The sequence below is a fragment of the Mauremys mutica genome, chromosome 7 (genome assembly GCF_020497125.1).
Source record: "Mauremys mutica isolate MM-2020 ecotype Southern chromosome 7, ASM2049712v1, whole genome shotgun sequence".
Taxonomy (NCBI): domain Eukaryota; kingdom Metazoa; phylum Chordata; order Testudines; family Geoemydidae; genus Mauremys; species Mauremys mutica.
This window is the reverse complement of record NC_059078.1, coordinates 62,987,542-63,013,021: the sequence shown is the minus strand read 5'-3', so window position 1 is coordinate 63,013,021 and position 25,480 is coordinate 62,987,542. Positions and strand designations below refer to the sequence as shown.

Here is a 25,480-nt window from a genome sequence, read left to right as displayed (position 1 = left end):
CCTTTGCACCATTCTTGAGTCCCCCTCCAGCCCTCCATCACCATAGTGGGGGGGGGGAGGACTCCCAGCAGTAGCAGGAGGAAGATAAGGAAGCATGCCCTGTCTCCCCCCAATCCCCTGCCAACCTGCCCGCATGTCCCCTCCTTGGCCCTATCCCCACTCACCCCCACACCTCTCCCCATCCACTCCTCCCCCTAGAGGGCTCCCCAGCTCACTGCCTCCTCTAATCCCAACTGCTTCACATACATTCTCCTGAAAATACAGTGAGTCCCGCCATCACATAGTGCAGTATAATCCAGCCGTGCCCCAGATATAGATGTCAAGCTTCATCATCGTCTGCAGCACTGAGAGGGAGAGGGAGGGATGGGTGGGGACTTGGCAAAAGGATCCTGTGGGAATGATGGAGGTGTCACTAAAAATAAGAGCCCACCGCACCAACACACACACACAGCACCCATGCCACACTGTATCTCCCCCAACACAGAGCACCCAGGTCACACTGCACCCACTCCACATAGAACACCTGTGCCACACAACCTCCCCCAAAGAGCAACCGCCCCACACAGACCACCTGTGCCACACTGCAACCCCACGACACACAGAGCACCCGTGTTGCACTGCAGCGCCATACACAGAGCACTTGTGCCACACCACAATCCCCTCTGCACAGAGCACCTAGGGGGGGAAGGGATAGCTCAGTGGTTTGAGCGTTGGCCTGCTAAACCCAGAGTTATGAGCTCAATCCTTGAGGGGGCCACTTAAGGATCTAGGGCAGGCAAAAATTGGTCCTGCTAGTGAAGGCACAGGGCTGGACTCAATGACCTTTCAAGGTCCCTTCCAGTTCTAGGAGATGGGTATATCTCCAATTATTACCTTTATTACATCACAACCCCCCCATAGAGCACTTGTGCCACACTGCAACCTTCTCCCCCAGAGCACCCATGACACACTGCAACTCCCAACACACCACTCATGCCACACTGCATCTCCCCAATACAGAGCACCTGTGCCACACCACAACTCTCACACAGAGCACCCATTCCACACCGCATTCTCCCCACACAGAGCACCTCTGCCACACCCTGACCCTCCAAACACAGAGCACAAGCCCCACACCACATCGCAAACCCTCCGTACAGAGCACCTATGTCACACTGCAACTCCCCCAAACACGCACCTATGCCACACCACAACCCCTCCCACATAGAGCACTCATGCCACACAGCATCCCTATACACAGAGCACCTGTGCCACAGTGCAACCCCCTGACAGAAAGAGCACCCACTCCACACCCCCTAAACAGAGCACCCGTGCCACACTGCAACCCAACACACAGAGCACCCAGGCCACACAGCAGCCCCTCACACAGAGCACCTGTGCCACATTGCAGCCCCCCACACAGAGCACCCACACCAAAACTCCCACATACACACTAAGCACCCGTGCCACACCACAACCCTGACACAGAGCACCCAGGCCACACACCACAACCCAACACACAGAGCACCTGTGCCACACCGCAACCCCCCCTTCTCTCCCCACACAGCACACGTGCCACACCACAACCCCCACGCAGAGAACCCGGGCCACACCACACACACACACACACACACACACAGCACCGTTGAACACCACAGCCCCCGCCCCTAGCCAACCACCCGGCTCTCCCTCCCCCCAGCTCCGCTCGCAGTGCTGGGCGGGGAGGAGTCCTGGGCGGAGCAGGAGAGGCCGGGGCTGCCAGCGCCGCCGTCTCTGCACCGGGGACCCAGGAGCCGAGCCCGGGACTGGGGGTCCCTCGTGCCCGCAGCGTCCATCGGCAGCGCGGAGCCGAGGTGGAGCTGGAGCCTCGTCCGCGGGGCTGGCCCCTCCCTGCCCGGTAGGCAGCGTGGGAGAATAGCTGTAGCCTGTGTCTGTCTTTGTGTGTGTGCGCTCGCGCGCAGAGGATGACAGGTGTATGTGTGTGTGTTTGTATGTTTGTGCGCAGATGATGGTGTGTGTGTGTGTGTGTGTGTGTGTGTGTGTGTGTGTGTGTGTGAAGAGGATGGCAGGGTACGTGTGCGCGCGCAGAGGAAGGTGGGGGTGTGCAGAGGATGGCGGGGTGTGTGGTGTGTGTGTGCAGAGGATGGTGAGTTCTGTGTATGTGTGTGTGCAGAGGGTGTGTGTGTGTGTGTGTGTGGGAGAGAGAGAGAGGATGTCAGTGCGTGTGTGTGCAGATGGCGTGTGTGTGAGAAGATGGCAGGGTGGTGTGTGTGTATGTGCAGAGGACAGTGATTGTGTGTGTGTGCATGCAGAGGATGGCGGTGTGTGTGTGTGCAGAAGATGGAGGGGTGTATGTGGAGTGTGTGGGGGGTTTGCAGAGGATGGTGGTGTGTGTGTGCAGAAGATGGAGAGGTGTGTGTGTGTGTGCAGAGGATGGCAGGGTGTGGGGGGTGTTTGTGCAGAGAATGGTGGTGTGTGTGTGCAGAAGATGGAGAGGTGTGTGTGTGTGTGTGTGCAGAGGATGGCAGGGTGTGGGGGTGTTTGTGCAGAGAATGGTGGTGTGTGTGTGTGTGTGCAGAAGATGGAGGGATGTGTGTGTGTGTGTGCAGAGGATGGCGGGGTGTTTGTGCAGAGGATGGTGGTGTGTGTGTGTGTGTGCTCAGGATGGCGGGGTGTGTGTGTGCAGAGGATGGCAGGGTCCTTGTCCCTCTTGGGCATGTGGTTGGGGAGTGGGGCTGGCCCTGCCGGGATGCTGGTGGCTGCGGGTGCGGTGGGGCCATGCCCAGCGCTGCCTGTGTCGGAGGAGCGGGCAGCGAGCACAGCCTGACTCTGCTTGGGTGGCTCCAGGGTGATCCGACCCACTGCGGGCGGCGGGGTGTCCTGGCCCATCCACCCCACCCCACAAGTTCCCGCCCCTGTCTCCCAGCCCCTCCCTGCATCCATCTCCTCCCCCTCACAACCCTGCCCCTGTCCCCTCCCTGCTCCCAGCCCCCAGCTCCTCTCACTGTCCCCCAGCCCCCTCCCCATGAACCCGCCCTTGCTCCCAGCTCCTCATTCGACCCCCTCCCCACTCCTATTCCCGGCTCCCTGCCTGTGGTGGGGGCTATAAACAGTGGCAGCTTGGCACCTTTGGAGGCAGCTGGGTGAACTGTGGGGTCACCAGCAAGACACTGGCCTGTCCTGGGGAGAGGGGGTCAACCTGAGCCATTACTGCACTCGCTGCTGATGGGATCCCCTTGGTGTAGGGGGCTCGTGCATGCCCGGTGGGAGCACACCAGCCCTGCATGGTTCGGGCTAGGATGCTGCTGTAACCATTTACTGGGACTGACTTCTCATCAGGGCAAAACCAAACCAAGAGGAACAACCCGCCCCAGCCAGGTGCTGCTGGGTCCAGCATGGGGCATGCTGCAGGTGGATGCAGCAACAGTCCCGCCCCAGCAGACGACTCTGCCCCGGCCACAGAGTGTACAGAGACACCCACAGCTTCCTGGCCTGGGGGGACCAGCAGGGAAGGTGGCACCGTAGTGCCAAGGCTAGCCTGGCGCGTGCAGCGAGAACGGGACTGTCTGGCAGAGTCCTGGCCCCACGCGAGCAGTGCAGGCCGGCCTCCTGGAACCAGCAGGGACAAGGCAGGAGTCGAGGTGCTCAGGGCTGGAGAGCAGATTTCCCCCTCGGAGCAGCTGCACAGAGGCACTGGAGTCTCTGGCTGATGGGCTGGGAGTTTTGCAGCCCTTGGGAAGCCTGGGTGGGCATCCTGGCCTCTCACCTGCCCGGCCCAGGGGGGCCAGTGCCAAGGGAAGCCGAGGCCTTGGCTACGGGGAAGGGGTTTGCTGCTCTGCTGGAGCTGAATCTACTTCTCGTCGCTTAGAAACGAGCGTGCTAATGCCTGTGCCGTGTGCAGCCTGGCTCTCAGCAGAGGGCGCGGCTGGGATCAGCGTGGGCACAGCTCTGCTGCATGGCACGGATACAGGGGAGGGGGGAGCAGCAGCTGCGGGGCATTGCTAACTCAGCCTGGCGGTGGGGGATGATGCTAGGGTGACCAGATGTCCCAATTTTATAGGGACAGTCCCAGTTTTTGGGTCTTTTTCTTTTATAGGCTCCTATTACCCCCCATCCCCTGTCCCGATTTTTCACATTTGCTGTCTGGTCACCCTAGATGCTGCTATTCCATCCCTCACCCCCTCCAGGAGGCAGGCACAAGCCTTCCCTTCTGCACCCGACACCCCCTTCCCGTCAGGCAGCACTTACCCCTCATCCTCAAGGGGCTTCCCCTTGGCACCCCGCTCTCTGCCTCTGTGGGGGGGGCTCTGTGAAGGGCCCAGGTGCAGCTTGGCTCACGTGTGCGGGGCTACAGGCCTGGGCATCCATTCCCTGTCCTGCAGCTCCCAGCCCAGCTGTACCCAGGGGCCGCCATGGCGCCCAAGCCCTGCTGCCTCATATTCCTCAGCAGTGTGGCTCCCAGGGGTTTGGGGTGCCCAGAGCTGATGGCATCTTCCTTTCATTCCTGGCCTTGTACAACCACTGATTTGTGCCTGGAGTCCTGGGGCCAACCTGCTGGCAGGGCCAGCAGCTCTGAGTGCCCATGTGAAGGTCCAGGTGGGAGCATGGGTGGCCAGGACACAGAGTGGGGCCCCATACACTTGCTACCAGGAATGTACCCATTACTTTCTACAGAGGGAGCCCTGTGCCTGGCAGAACTGGGCCATAGGCCCTCAGGGCAGAAGGTGGCGCCCACCTCTCTGGATCGGCTCCTTCGGCCGTGGAGAGTCTGACAAATCGCTGCCGTCAGGGTTCCCTGCTGCCAGCCTGTGGATCGGGCACCATGTGCCTACTGCTGGCTTCCCGGCCAGGACCTGGCCCCTTCCGCACTGGATCCCAGTCAGGGCCTCGCCATGTCCGGCAATGCCAGCAGAGCGCGTAGCCCAGCCGCACATGGCAAACCTAAGCTCCCGCAAAGCCAAAGGCAAGGCCCTGCTGCTGCACCCCCCCAACCCAACCCCTGTGGGCGTTGTGTCTGGAGGGGAACGTGGGAAATGGGCTCTATGGCACAGGGAGATGGACTGGCCGGGCAGAGTGAAACAGTGGGTGATGACTACTCTTATCTCTTGCCCTCCAAACCCCTGGAGCCCTCAGCCCCGCATGTTCCCTGAGCCCCCGAACTCCATTCCAGCCCCCCATTCCCCCCCATTCCCTGGCCCTCCAACCCCTCCATGTTCCCAGAGCCTCCCAAGCCCAGTGCCCCAAAAACCCACATTCCCCAGAGCCCCCAACCCCATTCCAGCCCCCTGAACCCCCACATTGCCTGAGCTCCCCAACTACACTCCATCCCCCCCACACCCACACATTCCCTGACTCTCCAACCCCTCCACATTCCCCAGAGCCCCCCAACCCCACTCCAGCCCCCTGAACCCCCACATTCCCTGAGCCCCCCAACCCCACTCCAGCCCCCTGCACCACACATTCCCTAAGCTCCTCAACTGCCTTCCAGCCCCTGCACACCCACATTCCCCAGAGCCCCCCAACCTCACTCCAGCCCCTGTACCCCCCCACAACCTCCTGAGCCTGCCCACACACCCCTGCACCCCCTTGGTGGTGGAGGCAGTAGATCATGGCCAGGAGGCACAGCGGGGGAGGGGGTGGGATTTCAGAATCAGAGTTCAGTTCGGGGCTGACCGGGCTGGCCTTCAGAGGCAGCCGTTCCTGTGCTTGCCCAGGATCCAGTCCCCGTGGACCTCCCACGTCAGCCAGCCCCAGGCAGAGCCCAGTAGCCGATCCCTGCTGGGAGGGTAACGCTCAGGGCAGCAGGCCAGGCACAGCCAAACTGTTGCTAAGGCAGGGCCCTGGGTTACCCACCCGGCCACTCCACATTTGAGTGGCATTGAGACCTGGCGCACAGGGGCGTAGCTCCGCTCAGATTTGGCCTGGCCATGCCAGCAGAGGTGGAGCTCTGCCATTAGCACCCAGCAGGGCCGACGAGGGGGGCGGGTGGAAGCCGGTACAAATTACCAGGGCCCGGCGGTCCGGAAGTGGGCCTGGGGCCCGGTTTCCCCGGCTTCATTGGCCCTGTTTAGCCGGTCCGCCCTTGCTGGGGGGCCCGAAAAAAATTTTTCACTGGGGCCTGAACCCGCTCTCGGTGGCCCTGGCACCCAGCTCCAGTCAGGGGCCGAGGCAGGGGTGTGGGTCCCCTGCAGCCCAGCCTGAACGCCGGCACCGTGCCTGGCCCTCCCAGCCCTAGGGCACAGCACAGCTCGTGCAGGAGCGGCGCCAGAGTTTCTGGCATCCTAGGTTGAATTTGGGGGGCGGCAATTTGTGCGCTCCCCACGGGGCGCACGGGAGCTTCCGGTTCTGCTCCCATCACGCCGCCGAAGAAGGACCCTCCGCCGAAATGCCACAAGCGACAGCGGCAGTCATTGAGCTTCTTAATTGCCTGACGCTGTTTTCCGCGGCACGTCGGCAGAAGGTCCTTCTTCGGCGGCGCAATGGGAGTGGAACTGGAAGCTCCCGTGCGCCCCGTGGGGAGCGCACAAAATGCTGCCCCCCAGAATCCTGGCGCCCTAGGCGACCGCCTAGGGTCGCCTAATGGAAGCGCCGGCCCTGCGCTCGCGCCGACACCCCTTTCCGGAGCCTGGAGCTGACATGCCTCTTGGTCCCTCTTGTTCCAGGTGCGGGGGGTAGCGCCGGGATGAAGAGACGCACCGCCACCTGCTGGACGCTCCTCTTGCTGGCCGCCTTCTTCTGCGACAGCGTCACCTGCAAGGGTGGCCGGGGAGGGGCGAGGGGGGCGGCCCGTGGCCGGGGCATGGCCCGCAGCCGGGCCAAGGCTGCCCCTCGCTACGGTTCCTCGGGAGCGGGGCTGCGGGTGGCGGCAGCGGCGGCGGCGGGTGCGGCGGCAGGCGTGGCAGCGGGAGCAGCCCACAGGAGGATGAGGATCTCTGGGGAGCTTGGTCCAGACGACAGCTCTGAGTTCCAGGAAGGCAACAGGACGGGCAGCAGCGTGTACAGCTACCGCTCGTGGACCTCGGCTGCCCAGGCCCAGGACACGGCGCACCTTGCTATCTCCTTCTGCCTGGTGACTGGCTTCTTCCAGCTCCTTCCCCTGTAGGGGCCGGCGGCGCCTGGCCCACCGTCCCTGCGTCGGAGCCTGCAGAGCGGCACCTGCTAGGCCCGGGCAGCACCAGCCCTATCCAGCTGTGTCTGCCCCAGCCCCCTGCAGGCCGAGCGGCTCTCCTGCCTGCCGCGGGGCCGGAGCAGCCTGCACTGCCCAGCGGACTGGAGCCGGAGCAGCTGCCAGCGAGGCAGCTGGGGCAGTGCCCCTGGGCCTGATCCCCCTGGGGCTTTGCCCATGGCTGTGGTGAGGGCAGGTGGTCCAGCCCCTGAGGCCCCCAGCAGGGGGACCTAGAGCAGCTGCTGTGGGTGGCGTGAGGTTGCCGGGCACTGCCATCACTGCAGCTTGTGACGTCCTCACTCATGCTGATTGACATGAACAACTCCCAAACCACCAGCTCTGCCAGCCTGTGCCATGAGGGGCAGAACCTGGGCCCACAGGGTGGGGTGGGGCCAAGGTCCGCAGTCTGGGTATGACCATGTGTGCCAGCCCCCTGCCTTGGGGCCCCGCTCTCCTGCCAAGCTGGGGTAACATGGAAGGGAGGCCGGAGCGGCCCTGTGTGTCCCGCGGGGGCTGTCGTGACGGCCGGCTGGGGTGAAGCTGCGTGGTGAGGGAAGCAGCTCCACCCTGATGTCAGTGCCAATGCGGAGCAGGATCTCCTGGGGGAGGGGAATGAGGGGGTGTGGGGATCTGGGACTCTGGGCCAGCCTGTCCGAGCACATTGAGGGCCAAAGCTGAGTGTGAAGCAGGAGTCAACCTCCTCCTGGCTTGAACCCCAGCCTCTGGCACTGACTCAGGCTGGTGAGGATGGTGCCGATTGATTCCACAGATGGAGGCAACGATTAGAGCCAGCCACTCCCAAACCAGAGACGAGTCCTCTGGCTCCTTCACGCCCAAGGGCCCTCCTTGCCCAGCTGCCACCTCCTCAGCACTCCCAGGACACCCCCCCACCATCCCCCCAGAGGGGGTCTGAGCCTCGTCTGAGCCCCACTGATCTCAGCAACGCCCACCAGGATGGACTGGCTTCTGCGAACTCACTGCCCAAATGAGGCCCGTCGAGCCAGGCTGCTTGGGGAGAAGGCCTGAACAGCACTACCAGCCATGGCCCTGCCTTGGGAGCCGCTCAGCTGCAGGATGCCCTGACTTACACCCTGACTGAGCTGCACAGCCATGCAGAGCTGTACTGTGTTCCTGGCCCAGCTGAGCCACGTCCCAGCAAATACTCCGGCTGCTTTGGCTAGGCCCATTACAGCGCAGTGCCCCCATGGGGAAGGGTGGGCTCAGGTTTGCACATACAGCAGAAGGTTAGTCTCTTGGTTTTGCATGAAGACCACGGTGCCTCAGCCCCAAATCCTCTGCACCTAGTCACAGCACAGCACTGGCACGTCAGAGGCATTCCAGGAAAATCGGTCCGTTGGCGTTCCAGCTGCTGATCGATCAGAAACTGGCCCCAGAACAAGTTCCCACTCCGAATGCCCTGATTTTGTGGGCCCCTCTAGCTTGAGAACAACACAGTGTAGGAAGTCCAGAAGGCGGGTGGCAGAGTGATCAGGCAGGGGGTGGGGGGTGGTCTTTGCGCTCGGCCTTCGTTTGTTAATTTACAAAAGGGGATTAGAGGGTTGGGTCACAATGCTTGATTTGTCTTGTCCCGGTTAGCCAGAGGTGCCGTGGTGTAGCGTCCTGATTCATGGGGGGAGGCCATGGTGCAGGAGAGCTGAGAGGGGTGGGGACAAAGCTGGTGCACCTGCAGAGGGGGCTGCCCTTGGGGCTCTGGGGCTCTGGGGAAGCGAAGACCCTGTATCCTCTGGAGCAGGGGAGGGGGTTCAGGGGAATGCCCCCTGTTCAGGCTGGGTTAGTGCTGGACCCAGCCTCAGCTGAAGAAAACGCAAAGATTTAAAGCCAAACGTGGGCAATGCACAGGGATGCTGGCCTTCACCCGGCCCTCTGGGACACAGGGCAGACACCTGCTTCCTTTGCAGCCACACACTCAGCAGGCCTCACGGTGCGCTACCAGGCTGCCAGGGCCCCCCCACCCTGTAGCCTTGGGGAAGGTGCACTGAGCTGAGAGGCAGGAGCCCATGAGCTCAGTGGTCCTTTCTCCTGCGTGCAGTCATATTGCCATGCACTCCCCAGATCCTATCCCCCCACCCCGCCCCCACCTTGCACTCCAACCCCAGGAGGAAGTCAAGTATTAACCCTACCTCCTCTCACTATGGTAACTGATTGCACAGGGTCACTTCAAGCAAACTGGGGCTAACACCCCAGCCTCTGGCATGACCGACCCAAACTCAGCCACACTGTCTGGCAGAGTGAATGTGCCAAATATAGGTGCTTTGGCTACCCTATCCCTCACCCTGAGATGACTCCCCTCCAAGGGCAGGGACAGGATCCAGGAGTCCTGTGTCCCGTATTCCCAGGCCATCTAGCAAATGGTCAAGTGTACATCCCTTCCCCATCGAGTGGCCAGTCCCCATAGGAAAGCCGTGGCACTGGGCCGGCAGAGGTGAGTGCTAGGTCTCCCAACAGGCCAGAGCTCAACCCTGCTGGCTGCTGCAGCAACGATGGTTCCCAGCCTGTTCTGTGCTGTAAATGGCAGAGCCCCATGCAACATGCTGCAGGTATCACCAATGCAGTCACGTGTCCCATGGTGGCAGGTCAGGGGTGAGGCTTATGGGCCTTGGCCAGTGGCTGTGCTCCCTGCTGTGCCTAGTAGGTTTGGGAAGCTGCTGTAGCTGGAAACTCCTCTGGTACCAGCCAGCGTGTTTGCCAGGGAGCTCTGGCCACTGGCTGAGGGAGAAGAAACTGGGCTCAGGTGACGGAGGAGATGATGGGGAAACTGCCCTCAGTTCCACTGGGGGGGTAAAGAGGGCAGGAAACAGGTAGATCCACGGAGGGATCCAGATTGGTTGGAGGCCAGCTCGAGTTACAGGCCCTGCTCTGGCTCCAGCTCCACCTAGCAGCCTGGGGGCCTTTCCCAGCACAGCCAGGAGAGTTAATACAGTCTCAGTCCTTGCAGCTTTTCCACAGGGGGTGGGGGGAGAGTGCTTGCCCCAACATCTGGGAGGCTCCAGCCTGCAGGGGGGCAGATCCCCCTGCTCTGCACAGGCCAGGGGAGGGGGCTCCATGTTTCCCACCCATCAGGCTCACCCTCAGCCGTCCATCAAAGAGCTTGGCTTCCCCCCACGCCACGGGGTGTGCTGCCTGGCATTGGCAGAGGCACAAGCTCTGGCCCCTGAGGGGCTGTTCATGGAATCACTGCACTTGGGGAACAGGGGTTCTGGGCTTTTTTTTTTTTTTAAATGCCCTCTACATTTTGGACCAAATTCCCCCCCACCCCCACTTAACCCTCCAGCAGCCAGAGGCAGGGTGCAGGAGGTAGATTGGCACTGAGCTGCTCCTCAGTGCCCAAGGACTGGTGGGGATCCCCCCACGCCCTGCATGGCAGGCTGGGCTTCGGGCACTGTGTCTAGACAGCCCCTGCGAGCGGCCAGCTCGCTGTATGTGCATGCAAACAGTGTAGTTACACCTCCTCCCCATGCAGAGCCCTGCCCCAGCCTCTTTGTCAGGCCCGATGCCAGCCCACCCAGCAAGCAGGGGGCTGCACGTTCTTGCACTCACCTGTTTTTAATGTTCCTTGTTTGTAATGGTTTTATACATGTGTTCACGGTGACGTGGAAATAAAGTCTAGAGGAGAGTCTGACTTACTGGGAGCTGGGGAGGGACATGCCAGAGTGGTGCCTGCTCCTGGCATCAGAGAGAGGGCAGGGGCATCTTGCAGACACCCTCTCTTCCAGCCCTGGGGTACAAGGGCTGCCCCCCCTGCACTTGGCATGGGACCTTTCCCTGAAGTGCTGGAGGCTTCTCATCCCATCACTCTCCACCACTGCCATGGCTTTGCAGGAATAACGCTTGGGGAGGCTCTGGGCTTATGCCTACACTCTGGGTGCAATCGCTGTGTGTCCAGGGGGATGGGGAGGCTGCTCAGCCAGGCTGCCTTGCTGAAGCAGAGTGGGAGCTGTGAGTGCAGGGGGAAGCACAGTCCATATCCCATGGAGCACACACTATCCCCCCACCCAGGCACGGCTGCCCCAGCCAGCACCAAGGGAAGCTTGGATGGCTGCCTCCAGCCTATTGCTCACTGTCCACGGGCAGGCCTCAGGGACACACCCCGGCCATGGGTTCTCCCACTCCTGCTCATTGGTCATGTATGGCCTGCAGCACCTTCCCCCACTGCTCCCCCAGCGCTCTGGGAGCAGGCAGCAGTTCAGCCCTGCATTCTCACTGGGAGGTCAGATCAGAGAGGTTAAGGCCAGATGGGATCATTCAATCTGATCTCCTGCAGAGCACAGGCAGAGAGCCCACCCCATGATTGCTGCCACCGGCCCCTATCCCATCTTGAGTTAAGACTCAATGTGGCAGAGAATCCCCCAAGTGCCTGGTCAGCTATTCCGTGCATTACGCGGCCTCACTGTTAAAAGTGTATCCCTTACTTCCAGCCAGTTTGCCCAGTCACTGCCTCCAGCCCTTGGAACTAGTGTAGCCTTGGAACTAGTGTAGATCTGGATTTAGGAGCTCTCTCCTACTACAGATTCCCACCTCGGGGAGGTTGACAGATGCGGTGATCAAGCAGGGTCTGGTCTGCGAGGACTCCTGTGTGGTACCCTGCCCCAGCAGACTCAGCCCCATATGGAGGAGGCTCAGCTGGGCCCAGCTACTTCACTCCCTAAGGGGCCTAGTGGCAGCTGGGCAGGAGAAGCAGCCAGCTCCTGTGGGGCAGCATGAGCAGTGCTGCACTCCCCTCTGTCCTTGCTCTACCCACCCAAGTGCAGGGGCAAATGTCACTACACTCAGACCACTGCCCACTACAACAGGGCCATCAGGGGCTCAGCAGGGAACTTGCTCTCTGCCAGAGCTAACAGCTGTCCTATGTCTGCAGGGAGGCATGAACCCTGCCCCTGTGGGATCCAGCCCTTACCTCAGAATCATGTTCACAGTCTCAGCTTCCATCACTCCCACTGGGGCCTGCAAAGAGGACCATGAAAGTGTGACCTGAATGTGAGACACAGTGACACTGCCTGAGCCCATTGCTCGGGGGGGCTACCCTGAGTGACTGATATGGTGATGCTGCCTGTGTGTGCAGAGCCTGAGCACCTCGCTCTGAGGGGGAGCTGCCCTGAGTGTGATCGACACGGCGACGCTGCCTGCATGTGCAGAGCCTGAGCGCCTCGCTCTGAGGGGGAGCTGCCGAGTGTGATCGACACGGCGACGCTGCCTGCGTGTGCAGAGCCTGAGCGCCTCGCTCTGAGGGGGAGCTGCCGAGTGTGATCGACACGGCGACGCTGCCTGCGTGTGCAGAGCCTGAGCGCCTCGCTCTGAGAGAGGGGAGTTGCTGCTGCCCCTTGGGTTGTATCTGAAACCTAAAGACATCACAACACTTAGCTCCCCCCACAGAACACTGCAGCACAAACATCCAGCTCACACGCTTGCCCCCAGTGCCAGCCCCCGAGAACACCAGCGACACAGTGCTGTGTTAATAAATACCAACGTGGTGACAGGATGGAACTGAATTTAATGACCATTAAATCCTAGCAGCATAGGGCTTGGATTTCACTACATGTGCCCCAGTTTTTATTTTAAATGAAGCTGCCACCACACGCTGCACCTGCCCTCACGATCCAGGCCCAGCACTGGGGCTTGCTGGCCACTACAGACCAGTGGGCTGACAGCTGTGGCAGTGACAGAGCAGACGAGGGTTTGCCCGCACACAGCTGGAGCCCTTTGGTCCATGCTGTGGGACAGCGGAAGCACGTCTTGTTGAAGGGGTCCCTGGCAGGGCTGCTCTGCTCTTCCAGGAGACACAGAGGCTGGCTCTGCCCACCGGGGCAATAGCCCAAAGGAGCATGAACCTACGCAGGGGGGCAGTTCAGGGCCCTGCCTTTCCAAGAACCCCCAACAGAGGATGGGGGAGTCCCTGGGCTCGGGTCTGTTCACAGCACGTCACCCTTGGGATGATGGGCAGACAGAGCCCACTCAAGTGATGACAGGGGCCCTGGCCCTGGCTGGGAAGCCAAATACAGACCCACATGAGGGCTGCTCTCCTGGCCACAGCCATACTGACCCCAGAGCTGCGTGTGCATGGGGCAGGAGGAGGGAAACAGCCTGGGCCCACCACATCCTGCTTTGCCCATGAGCCACCTCCATGCCATGATCAGCCTGGGCAAGAGGGTGGCAGCTGAGCTCGAGCCAGGCGTGGGGGCTGGGCAGGGCTCAGTCCAGCAGCACCTGGCCCAGCTCCCCCTTGCGGAAGGTGCGCAGGAGCTCATAGGCGGCTGCAGGGTAGTCAGGCGCGATCACGTTCACGTCCCCTGCAAGAGAAGGCAAAGGCTGTAGGTGAGGGGGGAGCTCATGGCCCAGCCCAGCACCTCTGGATGGGCTCCAGAGTCCATGGCTGCACAGACACAGCCCCAAATGCAGGCTGGGAGAGGGGGGAGAGGAGCTAGCCCCGGCTGGTCCCTGGGCACTGCATGGCCCTGGTTCCATGCAAACCGACACAAGAGGCTCCCCCACAACACACCAGGGCTCAGAGATCCTCCCTCCCCTCACCAGTCACCAGCCTCCATTGCCCCAACGGGCAACACCTGCCAGCCCCTACTGCCCTTCCTGGTGCCAGCCCCACGCCCTGGCCATGCCTCTTCAGGCAATCACGCTGAACAGAGGGTCTGCAGTCGGCAGTAGCTGGGGCGCCCCTACCCTGCGCGCCTTTAGGCCGGGGTGCTCCCCCAGAACCTGCAGCAAGCAGTGGGTGGGGCATTCCCCTTCTCTCCCACCCAGCTCCCTCGTCCTCCCCTCCAGCCTTGGAATCTCCAGGTGGCATGGGCACAGCACTTACCCACCTCCCCACAGGCTCTCCGCCTGGCATGAACCCCCCCAGCTAGCTCTCACCCATCCCCCCCCATGGGGTCCCAGGCCCGCAGGGGCACTCACCTGTCCCTGTGAGCACCTTCACTTTGTGTGTCTTGCCCAGTTTCAGTGCCACCCGCTTGAGCACGCTCTCGATGTCGTCGCTGGGCTCGCCCAGCCCATAGCGCTCCACGTAGCTGTGCCAGGGCAGTGAAAGTGGGTTAGCACCACAGGGCAGGGGCAGAAGCACCAGCCAGGCTAGGGCACAGGGCAGAGCACTTCAGTGCTCAGGGTGCTCTGGAGTGTGCAGAGGGATGGCGTGGCTACACAGCATGCAGTGCCTGCTCTGGGGTAGGGCCAGCACCCTCCACGCCCCAGCTGACCAGCCCGCCACACAGAAGACAGGTCCCAGGTCCTTCCTGGCTCCTTTTGGCCCCATCAGTCACCCAAGCAGCTCTACTGCCACCTCCTGGGGACGGCAGGGATTTTTGCACATCCCTACCTGTGTGGTGTCCCCAGCTGCCACTCTACGAGGACTGCTGGCTACGGGGGGCCTCAGGCAGTGAACACCTCGCTGCTCTGGCATGGGGCAGCAGGGCTGATACCTGCCCTTTCCAGGTGGGAGCCTTCACTAGCAAAGAGACAGGTTTCAGAGGGGTAGCCGTGTTAGTCACTAGTTCTTTGTGCTGATACAGACTAACACAGGGGTCCCCAACCTTTTCAGGACCAGGGACCGGTCATGCCTGTGGAGGGAGCGCTCGTCCCGCGGCTCAGCTGGACCGCCCGCAGGCGTGCCTGCGGGAGGTCCACCGGCTCTGGTTGAGCTGCCGCAGGCATGACTGCGGACGGTTCGCTGGTCGCGCGGCTCAGCTGGACCGCCCGCAGGCATGCCTGCGGCAGCTCAACTGGAGCCGGTGGACCTCCCGCAGGCGTGCCGGCGGGCGGTCCAGCTGAGCCGCGCGACCAGCGAACCGTCCGCAGTCATGCCTGCGGCAGCTCAACCGGAGCCCCGGGAGCAGCGGACCTCCCGCAGGCATGACTGCGGAGGGAGCGCTCGTCCCGCGGCTCGGGTAGACCTCCCGCAGGCACGCCTGCGGGAGGTCCACTGGGTCGGTTCGCGGCCCGGTTTGTAAGAGGCCGCGGACCGGTATCGGGCCGCGGACCGGGGGTTGGGGACCCCTGGACTAACACATTTATTTGGGCATAAACTTTCACACATAAACATCACAATACAAAGACTGTGTTAACTGTCCCTTCACACCCATGAAGAGGCTACAAAGGAAATAAAAATAGCTAACATCTTGTTTGACTCTCCCATGGCTGGAGCCACAAAACAGAAGCAGAGACCCCCCAGGGTCAACCTGGATTAGCCCTAAAAGACATTCTGTGCTGACAGATTGCTACAGCTCCATCACCTTTAAAGACCATAGACACACATCATGTGTGTCTATACGGTTGCCTGCTTTAACCATAAGAGCACTCTCATTTCTTTTCCTAGTTAATACATCATTAGTTAGTTTACCATAGGCTTGGCTTCAAGTGTTGTCTTTGGTGTGAGATCTGAGGTACAAACGGGACTAGCAGCAACCCAAATCTTGTGTGATCTTTGGTGCAGAGCAACCAGCCCTCACTAAGTCCAGCTTGCCTGGGTGGCAAGACAGACCGGAGAGCCCAAGGGGACTGTCTGTGACTCCATGGTGAGACTGATCTAGTTATTCAGGGGCCCACTTGTTACTGCAATCTAATTATAGACAATGCAACCAGCGTGGGGTGTCACCCTGCTTTTCACAGTCTGCCCTCAGGTTGGCCCTCAAAGTCATGCAGCGTGACGTAACACTCTGCATACGACATGTGCTGGGCACCATTCCACCTCCTACAGCCCCTTGTGGCAGCTCAATGTGGGGGCACCGCCAGCTAGGCTCACATCAGGAGCGGATAGACCCTCCGCTCTGGCAAGGAGCGTCCCCGCTGCAGGAGCTTCCCTGCCAACGGCATGCACAAGAGCAGACTCCAAGCAAGAGCTGAGGGGTGGCACTGGGGAGACATGGGCAGGAGCCAGCCCCCAAGACCAGGGAAGCCCCTGGGGTCTCAATGTATGAGCCCAGCCAGCCCCACCTCACAACAGCCAGGTCCTCAGGAAGTGCTCACCTGAACTGCTGCTGCTTGTTCAGGGTGTACAGCAGGTAGTCGGCCATGATGCCCTCACCCACCAGGTGGTCCCGGATGGCCCCTATGAGACACAGAGCATAGCCTGAGTGCCAGCCATGCAGGGCAGAGGGCAAGAGACAGCTCTGTCCGCACTGGCCTGGGAGCTGTGCCTCCCACAGGGCTCCAGCCGCCCGCTCTAGGGCCAGCTTGGCCAGCCTGAGAATGTGTGCACAGGGCACCTCTGAGGCGCTGCTCCCCAGGGGCCACCCTGGGCACAGCCAGGCTCCAGCCCAGTGCCGGGCACAGTATGGAGATGGCCACTGGCCTAGTAAGGAGCTTCCCGGGGTGGGGAGATGGGCTGTTCCTACTGAGCTCTAGAGCCCGCAGTGCCACCCCCACCCCGGGGCGAGAGCCCCAGCAGCTGATCTCCTGGATGGTCACCAGGTGCAGCTCACAGCCAGTGTGGCCAGGCCGGGGAGAGGGGCAGGGCAGACAGCTGGGCTGCAGCACATGCGCTGAGTGATGCCCTGCCCCCCCGCCCCCCCCAAGACAGCTGGGAGCAGCAGCCTGGCCCGAGCTGGGCTCCTAAGAGTAGAGGGACAGGCAGTGGCTCTGCCCCAAGCGCCCAATAACAACATGTCTCAAGGCACGGCCCATGCTGCCTCCACAAAGCCCTGCTGCCTGGGTGGAGCGTGCCCCCCTCCCCCACACTGTGCCCACGATCATGAGCTCCGGGGCTTCCCATCTCAGCCCCAGCAGAGCCAAGTGAGGACAGCCCCTGGCCAGAAGCAGCTGCAGCTCCAAAGCCCTTCTCACCACACAGGGCCAGCTTCATGCCCGCCTCCACGCTCTCTATTCTCGGAGCCAGCACTCCAGGCGTGTCCAGCAGATACATAAGGGGCCTCTCGGAGACCTAGACAGGCAGAGGTAGGCTTGTTACGAGGCTGTGCGGGTCAGAGAGCAGAGCCCAAAGCAGCACCCTGAGCAGCGCCAGCACAAACCGGGGGGACGCTGGCACTTCGAAGCCAATTCCCCCCACCAGCCGACTTGGGAATGGCGTGTGACAACTCTGTGATCCACCAGCCCAGGGCAGAGACAATGTGGAGCACGAACACTGGCACTGGAAACGGCGCAGTACAACCGGGCACCCCAGCTCCGCCCCAGAGGGTCCCTCGAGCAACCTGCCAGCAGCCCAAGGGCCAAAGCAAAGCACAAAGTGGGGCAGAGCCCAGCCCCCTCCTACATGAGTCACCCACAAAGAACCACACTGGGCTGGTGCCATCCAGGGTCACTTCCTTTACAGGTGACCTTTACCAGCAGTGCAGTTTGCAGAGACTACAGATCCTGGCATGCACCTCACTGCAGTCCTGGGGACCTGGCGAAGCAGTCCCCTCAAGCTAGGCCTGGGGGCCCAGCTCCCAGCCCCATATTCTATCCCTATAGAGCCACGGGGAGGCCTTGCCTGGAGCACACAACCAGGCAGCACCCTAGTGTTATTTTGGAAGCTACCAATGCTGTGTTGTCCCAGGGGTCTCTTAACCCAGCCACCTTCTCACCATTTCAACTGAACGGCTACTTGCCTCACGCAGCCCCTCGCGCTGTGCACACATTAGCTATACAATGAAAGCACACACACGCTCTGTCCATGGCCAGCACAGCACTCCGGCCGGCCGTGCTCAGGGGCACAGCTCCCGAGGACAGTACCTGGATTCTGGTAAGCACGGCCTTGGTGATCCCTGGCTCGCCACCCACACGGGACGCTTTCCCTTCAGGAAAAGGAGAGGCCCAGTCAGCTGGAGAAGGAAGGCTCACTCTGGCCTGGCCAGCTCCCAGGGCACTGACAGAGCTTTGCCACTGGCCTCACGGTGCAGGAGTGGGCCCTGTGCATATCCAAGAGATCTCCCAGCCATCGCTCTGATTGGTGTGCCTCATGGGACTGATGCCCCGTTCAGCCAGCGCCTGTTCCCCAGAGAGCCCCCCAGTTTCTCTCTCACTGCTCCTAAGTGAGCTCTGCCAGCCCCTCTGCATCCCTCACCGAACATCACAGCAACAGCAGAGCAGCTGCAGAGAGGGGAACAAAGGCCCAACTCCCCTGCTGCCTCCGGGTCCTCCTAGCTAAACACTGGCTGAACCCAGCCCTGCTCAGCTTGGGTCACTGAACAGCCAGGGAAAAGACGCAGCCTGCAGTGCCAATTCAGCAGCTAGGGGAGCCAGTTCCCTGCAGGAGAGAGTTGAACCACTAAGAGGTCTGATGAACCTGCCCCAAGGCCACCTCAAAGCCCCCAGCCCTCCAGGGATTTGTGACCCACAGGCAGGGAGTGCTCTCCCCGAGCCACGGGGCACAATGGGAAGGCACACCAGGCAGTACCCTTTTTGAGGTGCAGCCTCCGCATGGAGTTGATAAGGGAGGATTTCCCCACGTTGGGCACTCCGATCACCATGATGCAGTACTCCATGTTCTGGAACAATAGGAAGGGAGATTGATGAGCCACTCCCTCCCTTGGCAGCAATGCCAGGTAGCACCGCACCAGGCTCCCCATCCCACCCAGCCAGGCCCCAGATCCGCCAGCCGGCACTGTGCCAGGCTCCCTGTCCCACTCAGCTGCCCCCCCCCCCCCACACACACACCAGGCAGGGCAGAGCTAACAGGAGTGTGGATGTGTCAAGATAGATTCATTTGGATCTGCATGGAAACAAGGAAGCCATAAGCCAGACTTGCCGGGGAATGGAGCCCGGCACAGTTCATTAAACTTCTGGCTTCAGCACTGTCAGGGAGAGACCAGCTGGAAGTCCAGGCCACCAGTGGAATGTTTCCATCTGAACAGAGAAGCCAGACTCTTCTCCCACTCAAACCGTGGAAAACCAGATTCACTTCACTGGAGTCAGCTGCTCTGCACTGATGCTAGTGTAACCAGGAGCAAGACCCAGCCCCAGGAGCTGAGAGCATGCTGGGGGCCCTGCAGCCACCAGAGCACTGTATCTCCCGCTGGCTCCAGTGGGGACAGAGGGCTCTCAGCACTCTGAGAACCAGGACCTCTTTGGGCACCATCTACACACCGATCAGTGCATCCAGCTGGACAAGCCCTTTGCTCATGTGGGGAACCGGGCAGCAGTGTGGGAGTCTCACTCGCACACTTGCCCCATTCTCACTCTGGCCCATTAGCTGACCTCAACTCTCTGGTAGCGCTGGCTGTTGCTGACCAGATCCGTGATGAGAGGGATGACCTGCAGGGCAATACAAAGACAGATGCTAAGGAAAGCACTGGTGGCTTGTCCCAAGTGGGTAGTACCCTGTAGTTAGACTCCTTGGCAAGCACAGTGCTGCTACGAGCAGCCAGGCAGACCTCACTGGAGGGACAGGCACGCCTCCGGCTGCAACACACCAGCTAGTGGGAAAGCCAGGGACTTCTCTGCCGCTAGCCTGTACTTTAACACAGTTTGGCAACTGCTTCCAAATGAAGAGCCACGGTGGCGTGAGTCCTTCCTAGCCAGCTTTCACTTCCAGCTGTGTTCAGAGTACAACTAATGCACAGCTTTAATGCAGGCAAAGCAGAGGAGACTGGGAATGTTCACACTGGTGGTTTTGGTCCACATGAAAGGCAAGACTCTCCTCTGCCCTCTGCAGGGTGGATGTCAACTGATACCGAGCTCATTCTCCATGCACAGATCTCCCACTGCAGGGCAGAATCTGGGAGCTGAGGACTCCCCTGCAGGTCTGAGAGAAGCGCTTGGCCACATTTGTGGCTGCATGAGCATTAGGGTTACTTTAACAATGTTTAAAATAATCAAAGCTTGACCCCGATGTCCCTGGCACGAGTGCTCAGATCCTACTTCTGAGTGTACCACAACGGCCATGCCTGCCACTGGGGCACTGCTCAGAAAGGCACATTGTACGGATGCCAGCAGGCAGTGCTCCCATGTGGTCTCTCAGCAAGCCCGGGAGAAAGTGCACTCAATGTACGAGTAAAGAGATGCTCTTTCTAACTGCCAGCGCCACAAGCTCCCCGGGGCTTAGAGGTTCAAGCTGGGCTCTTAGATCTGAAGTCAACAATCCCGAGGCGGCATTAGCTAAAGTGGAATCCTGTAGTAAAAACGTACTGCAGTCACTAATGGGACCTGATCTCACCGAGGTGCCCAGGGCGCTGAAGAGCCGAGTGCAGCACGGCTTGCCCTCAGCTCCAAGCAGTCACATTGCAGAACAGACACACGCCGTAAGGAATTGCTGTTAGAAGAGACAGGGGCTGTTACCTTCTTGACATTTTCATCTTTTACGCAGTTTGTGAAGAGGATGTTTTTGAGCCCTTCCTGCTCCAAGCGCTCCAGAATTTTCTAGCAAGAAATGAGAGATTTCCATGTCAGAGAATGCAGCCCCTGGTGCCCCCTTGTCCAAACCATGGCAAGGTTGCTCAGGCTGGATTGAACTGGGGTGAAGTGTGCTGTAGCCATCAGCTGAGTTACCCTTCACAGAGAAGGCACAATGCTAAAACACAAATATCTGTTCCACTCCCCACTATCTGTCTGGAAAGTCTGACTGCTGACCAGCTCAGAAAGGCAGACAGGCTCCTGTGGGAGGCCCAGAGTCTAGCCCCCCCCCCCCTTCCTGTGCCTCCCTTTCCCTATCTATAGAACGAGGATGACAACACTCAGCCAACCCACCAGAGCTCACAGGGATGTGGTGAGGATCAGGGAGTGTTACATGGCAATGCTACCTATAATGGAGACGGCAGGCTGAATCCAGGCTCGTTCAGCCAAGTAGTATATGACAACAGCAGCAGCAGCTCTGCTGCCTCCACCACACAAGGACCCCAGCCCTGTGGTGCCTCCATCCTGGCCCAGAGGACAGCTCTCTGGACTGAGCCTGACTGCTAGACTGCCAACAAGAAGACAGTGTGTGAAGGGATGGTTCAAACACAGAGCTAGTGGCAGATCAAGCCACCAGCAAGGGTGCCCTGCACAGGTCACCAAACAGCCAGGTATCACCAGTGGGGATTACTGCCAGCTGGGTGAAGCTGTCCAGGGGGAGCCTTTCGCTGGGGGCCCCTAGCTGGACAGTCTCAAAAAGAGCTGCAGCTGGCTTAGACCCTGTAAAGACATTGCCTATTTGACAGTCGGGGGTGTTGGATCTCCTTAGTGCCAACTCGATTGACTGCTGGCCGCATCCTGTATCCGCACCCTAGCGCTGGAGATGGAGGACTAACGGAAGAGGGAACAAGGGATGTTGATGAACTGAAGGCCTCACTTAAATACCTCCCCGTTTCAAACACTTCAACTACTTCTCTTTTCTTCTGGATCTTTAACAAAAGACTGTTTCATGGTGTGTTTGCCATATCACTAAGCAGGCTAAGGCCTCTGTATACCAAACTCTGAACCTTGTTTAACACGGTTTAATGTTGGGACAGTGACTAGGTTCTGTTAACACATTTGGCCCACAGATCCCATCTGCATTAATACAACGGATCCACTAGAGGATCTGTGGACCCGGGGGCTGATGCCAGGGCCTCCCCCACCAGGGGCCAGACCTGACCACGCTCTGAGTGGAAACCCCAATTCTCCTGCGATAACAGGAAATACGACTGCACAAGGCTCCTTGTAACTGATGGGCATTGCCTATGGTCACTCCAGAAAACCTGCTGCCCTGCTTGGAGATACCATGTGGTTAGTACCATCAGGGCAGGTCTATACTTAAAAAACTGCAGCGCTTCAGTGAAGACGCTACTATGCAAACAGAAGAGCTTCTCCCATCAGTGTTAACTAATCCACTGCTGTGAGGCGCACTGGCTATAAGAACAGGAAAAGCCTTCCTGTCGCCACAGCGCTGCGTACACAGGGGATTAGGTTGGTATGACTGTGTTGCTCAGGGGTATGGATTTTTCACATCCCATAGCCACATAGTTATACCACTGTACGTTTATAATGTAGACCTGGCCTTAGCCCCAACGTTTACTCTAGATTACTCGGAGAAGCTGCATCAGCAAATTAAACAGGAAAATGGTTGTGAAGAGTGGGAAGAGAAAGACTTTAAACTGGGTTCTTACTGCTTTGTGAGTCAGATCAGCCAGGTCCATTTTGTTCAGTACAAGCAGGTGAGGTCTGATTCCCAGGGACTCCTGGAAGGCCGGGTTCCGGCCTGAGAATGGAATGTGCTACCGTTAAGGAAGCCAAAGAACTGAGATACCCGCAGTGACAGGGAAGGGTCCAGCCCGCAGAACCCTGCTCCATCGGAGATAAACTCTCACCTCCCACAAGGCAGGTTCCCGCAGCCCCGTCAGCACACCGCACCACAGCAAGACCCCAGCCAGGGAGGGAAGCAGTAGGGACCAGAGGGCCACGCACAGCCCTGTGGGCTCCACGTACTGGCTTTGGAAGGACGCAGCAGCCCAGGGGTTACACATGGAGCTGTGCAAGGGGGCAGGGCTCTGCTGTGTTGCTCGGGCCCCTGAAGGATATTCGGGCATCGTGCACCTCGATGAGGCAGTCCACCTTCCGCAGCGACTCCTTCATCTGCCGCAGGCCTGCCAAAGTGGAGCCAGGTCAGCTGTGCCCACCAAGCCTGGCCGCCAGGGGAAGGGACTGGCTCAGCCCCGCCCGCAGCTCGCACCAGGCCCTGGGCAGAGATACCCGCCAGGCCGGACCCGAGGCTGCCTGGCCATAAGGCGCCTGCAGGAGCCGGGACGCCCAGCGGACCCCAAATATTGCGGGAGTCGGGACTGACAGGGCAGCAAACCTGGTCCCCCCGACGCGGCGCACCCAGCCCCGGGGAGCATCACCCGGCGTCCGGAGAGCGCCACACACAGGCCGCTCCCAGCGGGTCTCTCCCGCGCTGGGGCGCGTGCACGTGCCGGGGGTGGGACGGGCTCCCGCGTGCACGTGCCGGGGGTGGAGCGCGGCCGGCTCCGTAGCGGGCACAGACACTGCCCGGCCCCCGGGCGCGGGGAGAACACGCGAATCTCCGGCCCCGCGGCCCATAGCCCGGCCGGTTAGATTATTCCCCTGGCAAATCTCTGAGCCGGCCGGAGCCACCCTCGCGCAAAGCGCCGGGGCCCAGGCCCCACCTTTGGCCATGTGCCCGGGGAACCAGGCGGCCACATCCCGGCCGCCGAAATCGAAGCGCTGCCGCCAGGCCCGCAGCGCGCCCGCCGCCAGCCGCATCCCGCCGCCGGAACCCACCAGCAGCCAGGGGAGCGACCCGGAGCGCGCCCTCCGCAACACTCCCCGCCCGGCCAGCTTCCGGTTCCGGCCGCTCACAGGCCCCGCCCCCAGACCACTCGGCCGGGCCGGGAATAACGGGAGGAGCCAAAAGGTCACGGCCAGAGCAGCGTCCCAACCACCATTCTACAGGGGGGAGGGTCCCTCATCGCCTGGCAACAAGGCTGCCCCTGCCCGAACTCCGGGCCCTGCCGGCCCGCGCTGTGGGGTGACTCCATTAGGGGCGGGGCTTTGTGACGTAGGGAGTTGGGGCGGGGCTTTGTTGGGGGCGGGGCGGGGCGGCGGTGGCTGCGCGTGTGGCGCCAGAGGCGGCCTAAGGCGAGACGGGGGCGCGGGAGCTGCAGTTCCGTGCCCGGGGCTTGGGGGGGCTCGGCGGGCTGGTTGGTACCTGGGGCGGCGTGAGGGGGCTGGGCCGGGGGGGGGGGGGTACTGACCGCTGCGCCCATGACTCACGCCCGTCTCTCCCTCTCCGCAGGCAGCCATGGCAGAACCGCGGTGTGAGGGGCAGCCGGGCTGTGGCACAAGGAGCACGGACTCATCCCCTGGCCTGTCGGGCACGTCCCCCCCTGCTGGGGCAGCGCCCCCCGCAGCTCCCCCCGCCAGGGCAGCGCCCCCTGGGCCAGGCACAAGCCCCCCTCCCAGGGCAGCCCCCCCCGTGGCGCCCCCTGCCCTGGCATCAGCACCTGTGCCAGGAAAAAGCTCCCCTGCCAGGGTAGCTCCCCCCACTCCATCTGAAATAGTGCCCCCCATGCCAGCTGAGGAAACGCCCATGCTACCGCTGGATGATGTGCGATACCAAATCGCTTGCACCAACTGGTACTAGAGCTGTCCAGCTCCACAGCATCTGGAAGGCAAGTCCCAGACCCCGCTGCGCCAGGCACCCAGTGACGGAGATGGACTCCATGTTGTCATCCCCAGTAGCTCCAGGAGCACCTGTGTTACTGCCCCCCTTGAAGATGACATCCTGCGTACTGCTGCATCTGATGCTTTGAATAAAGAGCTAGGTTCAAAGCTGCTCCAGTCCTGCTCTTCTCTCTGGCTACTAGGCTCCCAGTTTGACCAGCCTTCGTGCTGATATCCTCAAGTCACATGGACAGCGACACCTGTCATAACCACGGGGCTTTACTCCCCTCACCCACAGAAACTTTCCTTCCCCAGGGGCCATATCCCCGCTCTCCCCCATGCACACGTGTCCTGCCTTCTTGTGCTTTATACACTAACAGAGCATGTACACACAGTCTGCTGACTGCACAGCTTGCCATTTTCAGAATCAAATCCACTTTTTGCTTCTCCCCAGTGTGGCAAAGTCCCGTCTCAGTCTCCCCAGCCTCTGCTGTTTTTAGCTCTGGTGAGACCGGCTTGGGTAATGCAGTCCCCCTTAGAACTCAGGGGAAGTCTGTCCCCTGTCTTCCCATTAGTCTTAGTTAAAGTATTTTTTACCCTGCCTTGTAGGAGAGCGTCCTGCCGCTCCTCCTGGGGAGGCTTGCTGCTTCAACACTCCTGGCAGCCAGGCTCCTTCTCTCTCTGCTTTTTCCCCTCCCTCCCAGGAAGGGGTTTAAAAAGGTCTCAGGCAGCTTCAAGTTGGAATCAGCTGATCCTAATTTGCTACCTTGGTAACCCTTTCTCAGCTGAACCTGGTTGACCTGTAGTTGCCTCCCAGTTGATAAGGAGGAGGGCCTTTTAACCCTCTGGGACTGACTCCTCCCCCCACCTTGCAACTGTCTGTCCTGAGTTTATCACACCAGCAAAAGATATTGCCTTCCCAAAATTCACCTTCCAACTCCCACCCCACCAATTGAGCTACAGAGTTGTTCAACACATAAGGCCAGGTTTTTTTAAAAAATGGTGAGTACGTTCCCTCTCCCACCGCTCTAATACTCAAAGGCAACTAAATTTTTTTTAAAAATACTTGCCAGAAAGCAAGTGTGAATAGCAGGAGCCCAAACTGTGAGGTTTGCAGAGCTGTGAGTGACTGCAAAGTGTGAAAGCAGAACCATTGTATAGCCTTAGTTGGGGCTGCCTCTACCATCATTTTTGCTGCTCACTTCCTAAAGTGCCGAGTAAAATAATTGCCTTTAGGCAACATTTGTCCTGTTGCTAGAAGTGTGAAAAGAATGAAATAACCAGCATGCAGACCTCCTT

General features: G+C 60.4%; 2 protein-coding genes across 8 annotated transcripts; one reads left to right on the top strand and one right to left on the bottom strand.

Annotated features, from left to right (window-relative positions):
• Window positions 1-1,694: 1,694 nt before the first annotated feature.
• Window positions 1,695-8,041, top strand: SPRN (shadow of prion protein). The gene is made up of 2 exons (XM_045022933.1): window positions 1,695-1,876; window positions 6,642-8,041. Exon 2 carries the CDS (start codon window positions 6,662-6,664, stop codon window positions 7,079-7,081), a length of 420 nt encoding a protein of 139 aa, XP_044878868.1. The 5' UTR covers window positions 1,695-1,876; window positions 6,642-6,661; the 3' UTR covers window positions 7,082-8,041.
• A 4,592-nt stretch (window positions 8,042-12,633) lies between these two features.
• MTG1 (mitochondrial ribosome associated GTPase 1) lies at window positions 12,634-23,516 on the bottom strand. Of its 7 annotated transcripts, none has more exons than XM_045023304.1 (12): window positions 23,378-23,516; window positions 22,580-22,644; window positions 22,168-22,272; window positions 20,381-20,461; window positions 19,301-19,357; window positions 18,501-18,591; window positions 17,837-17,898; window positions 16,949-17,045; window positions 16,133-16,214; window positions 14,487-14,610; window positions 14,069-14,181; window positions 12,634-13,449 (listed from the first exon to the last, which is right to left on the bottom strand). In XM_045023304.1, the coding sequence occupies exons 2-12, from the start codon at window positions 22,631-22,633 to the stop codon at window positions 13,425-13,427; spliced, it is 891 nt and encodes a 296-aa protein (XP_044879239.1). In that variant the 5' UTR covers window positions 22,634-22,644; window positions 23,378-23,516; the 3' UTR covers window positions 12,634-13,424. The 7 variants fall into 7 exon arrangements, 6 of the variants coding, with proteins under 6 accessions (XP_044879239.1, XP_044879238.1, XP_044879235.1 ...); XM_045023303.1 differs by having other exon boundaries at window positions 23,300-23,506; XM_045023300.1 differs by lacking the exon at window positions 23,378-23,516 and adding an exon at window positions 23,185-23,314.
• Between the last annotated feature and the right edge of the window lie 1,964 nt (window positions 23,517-25,480).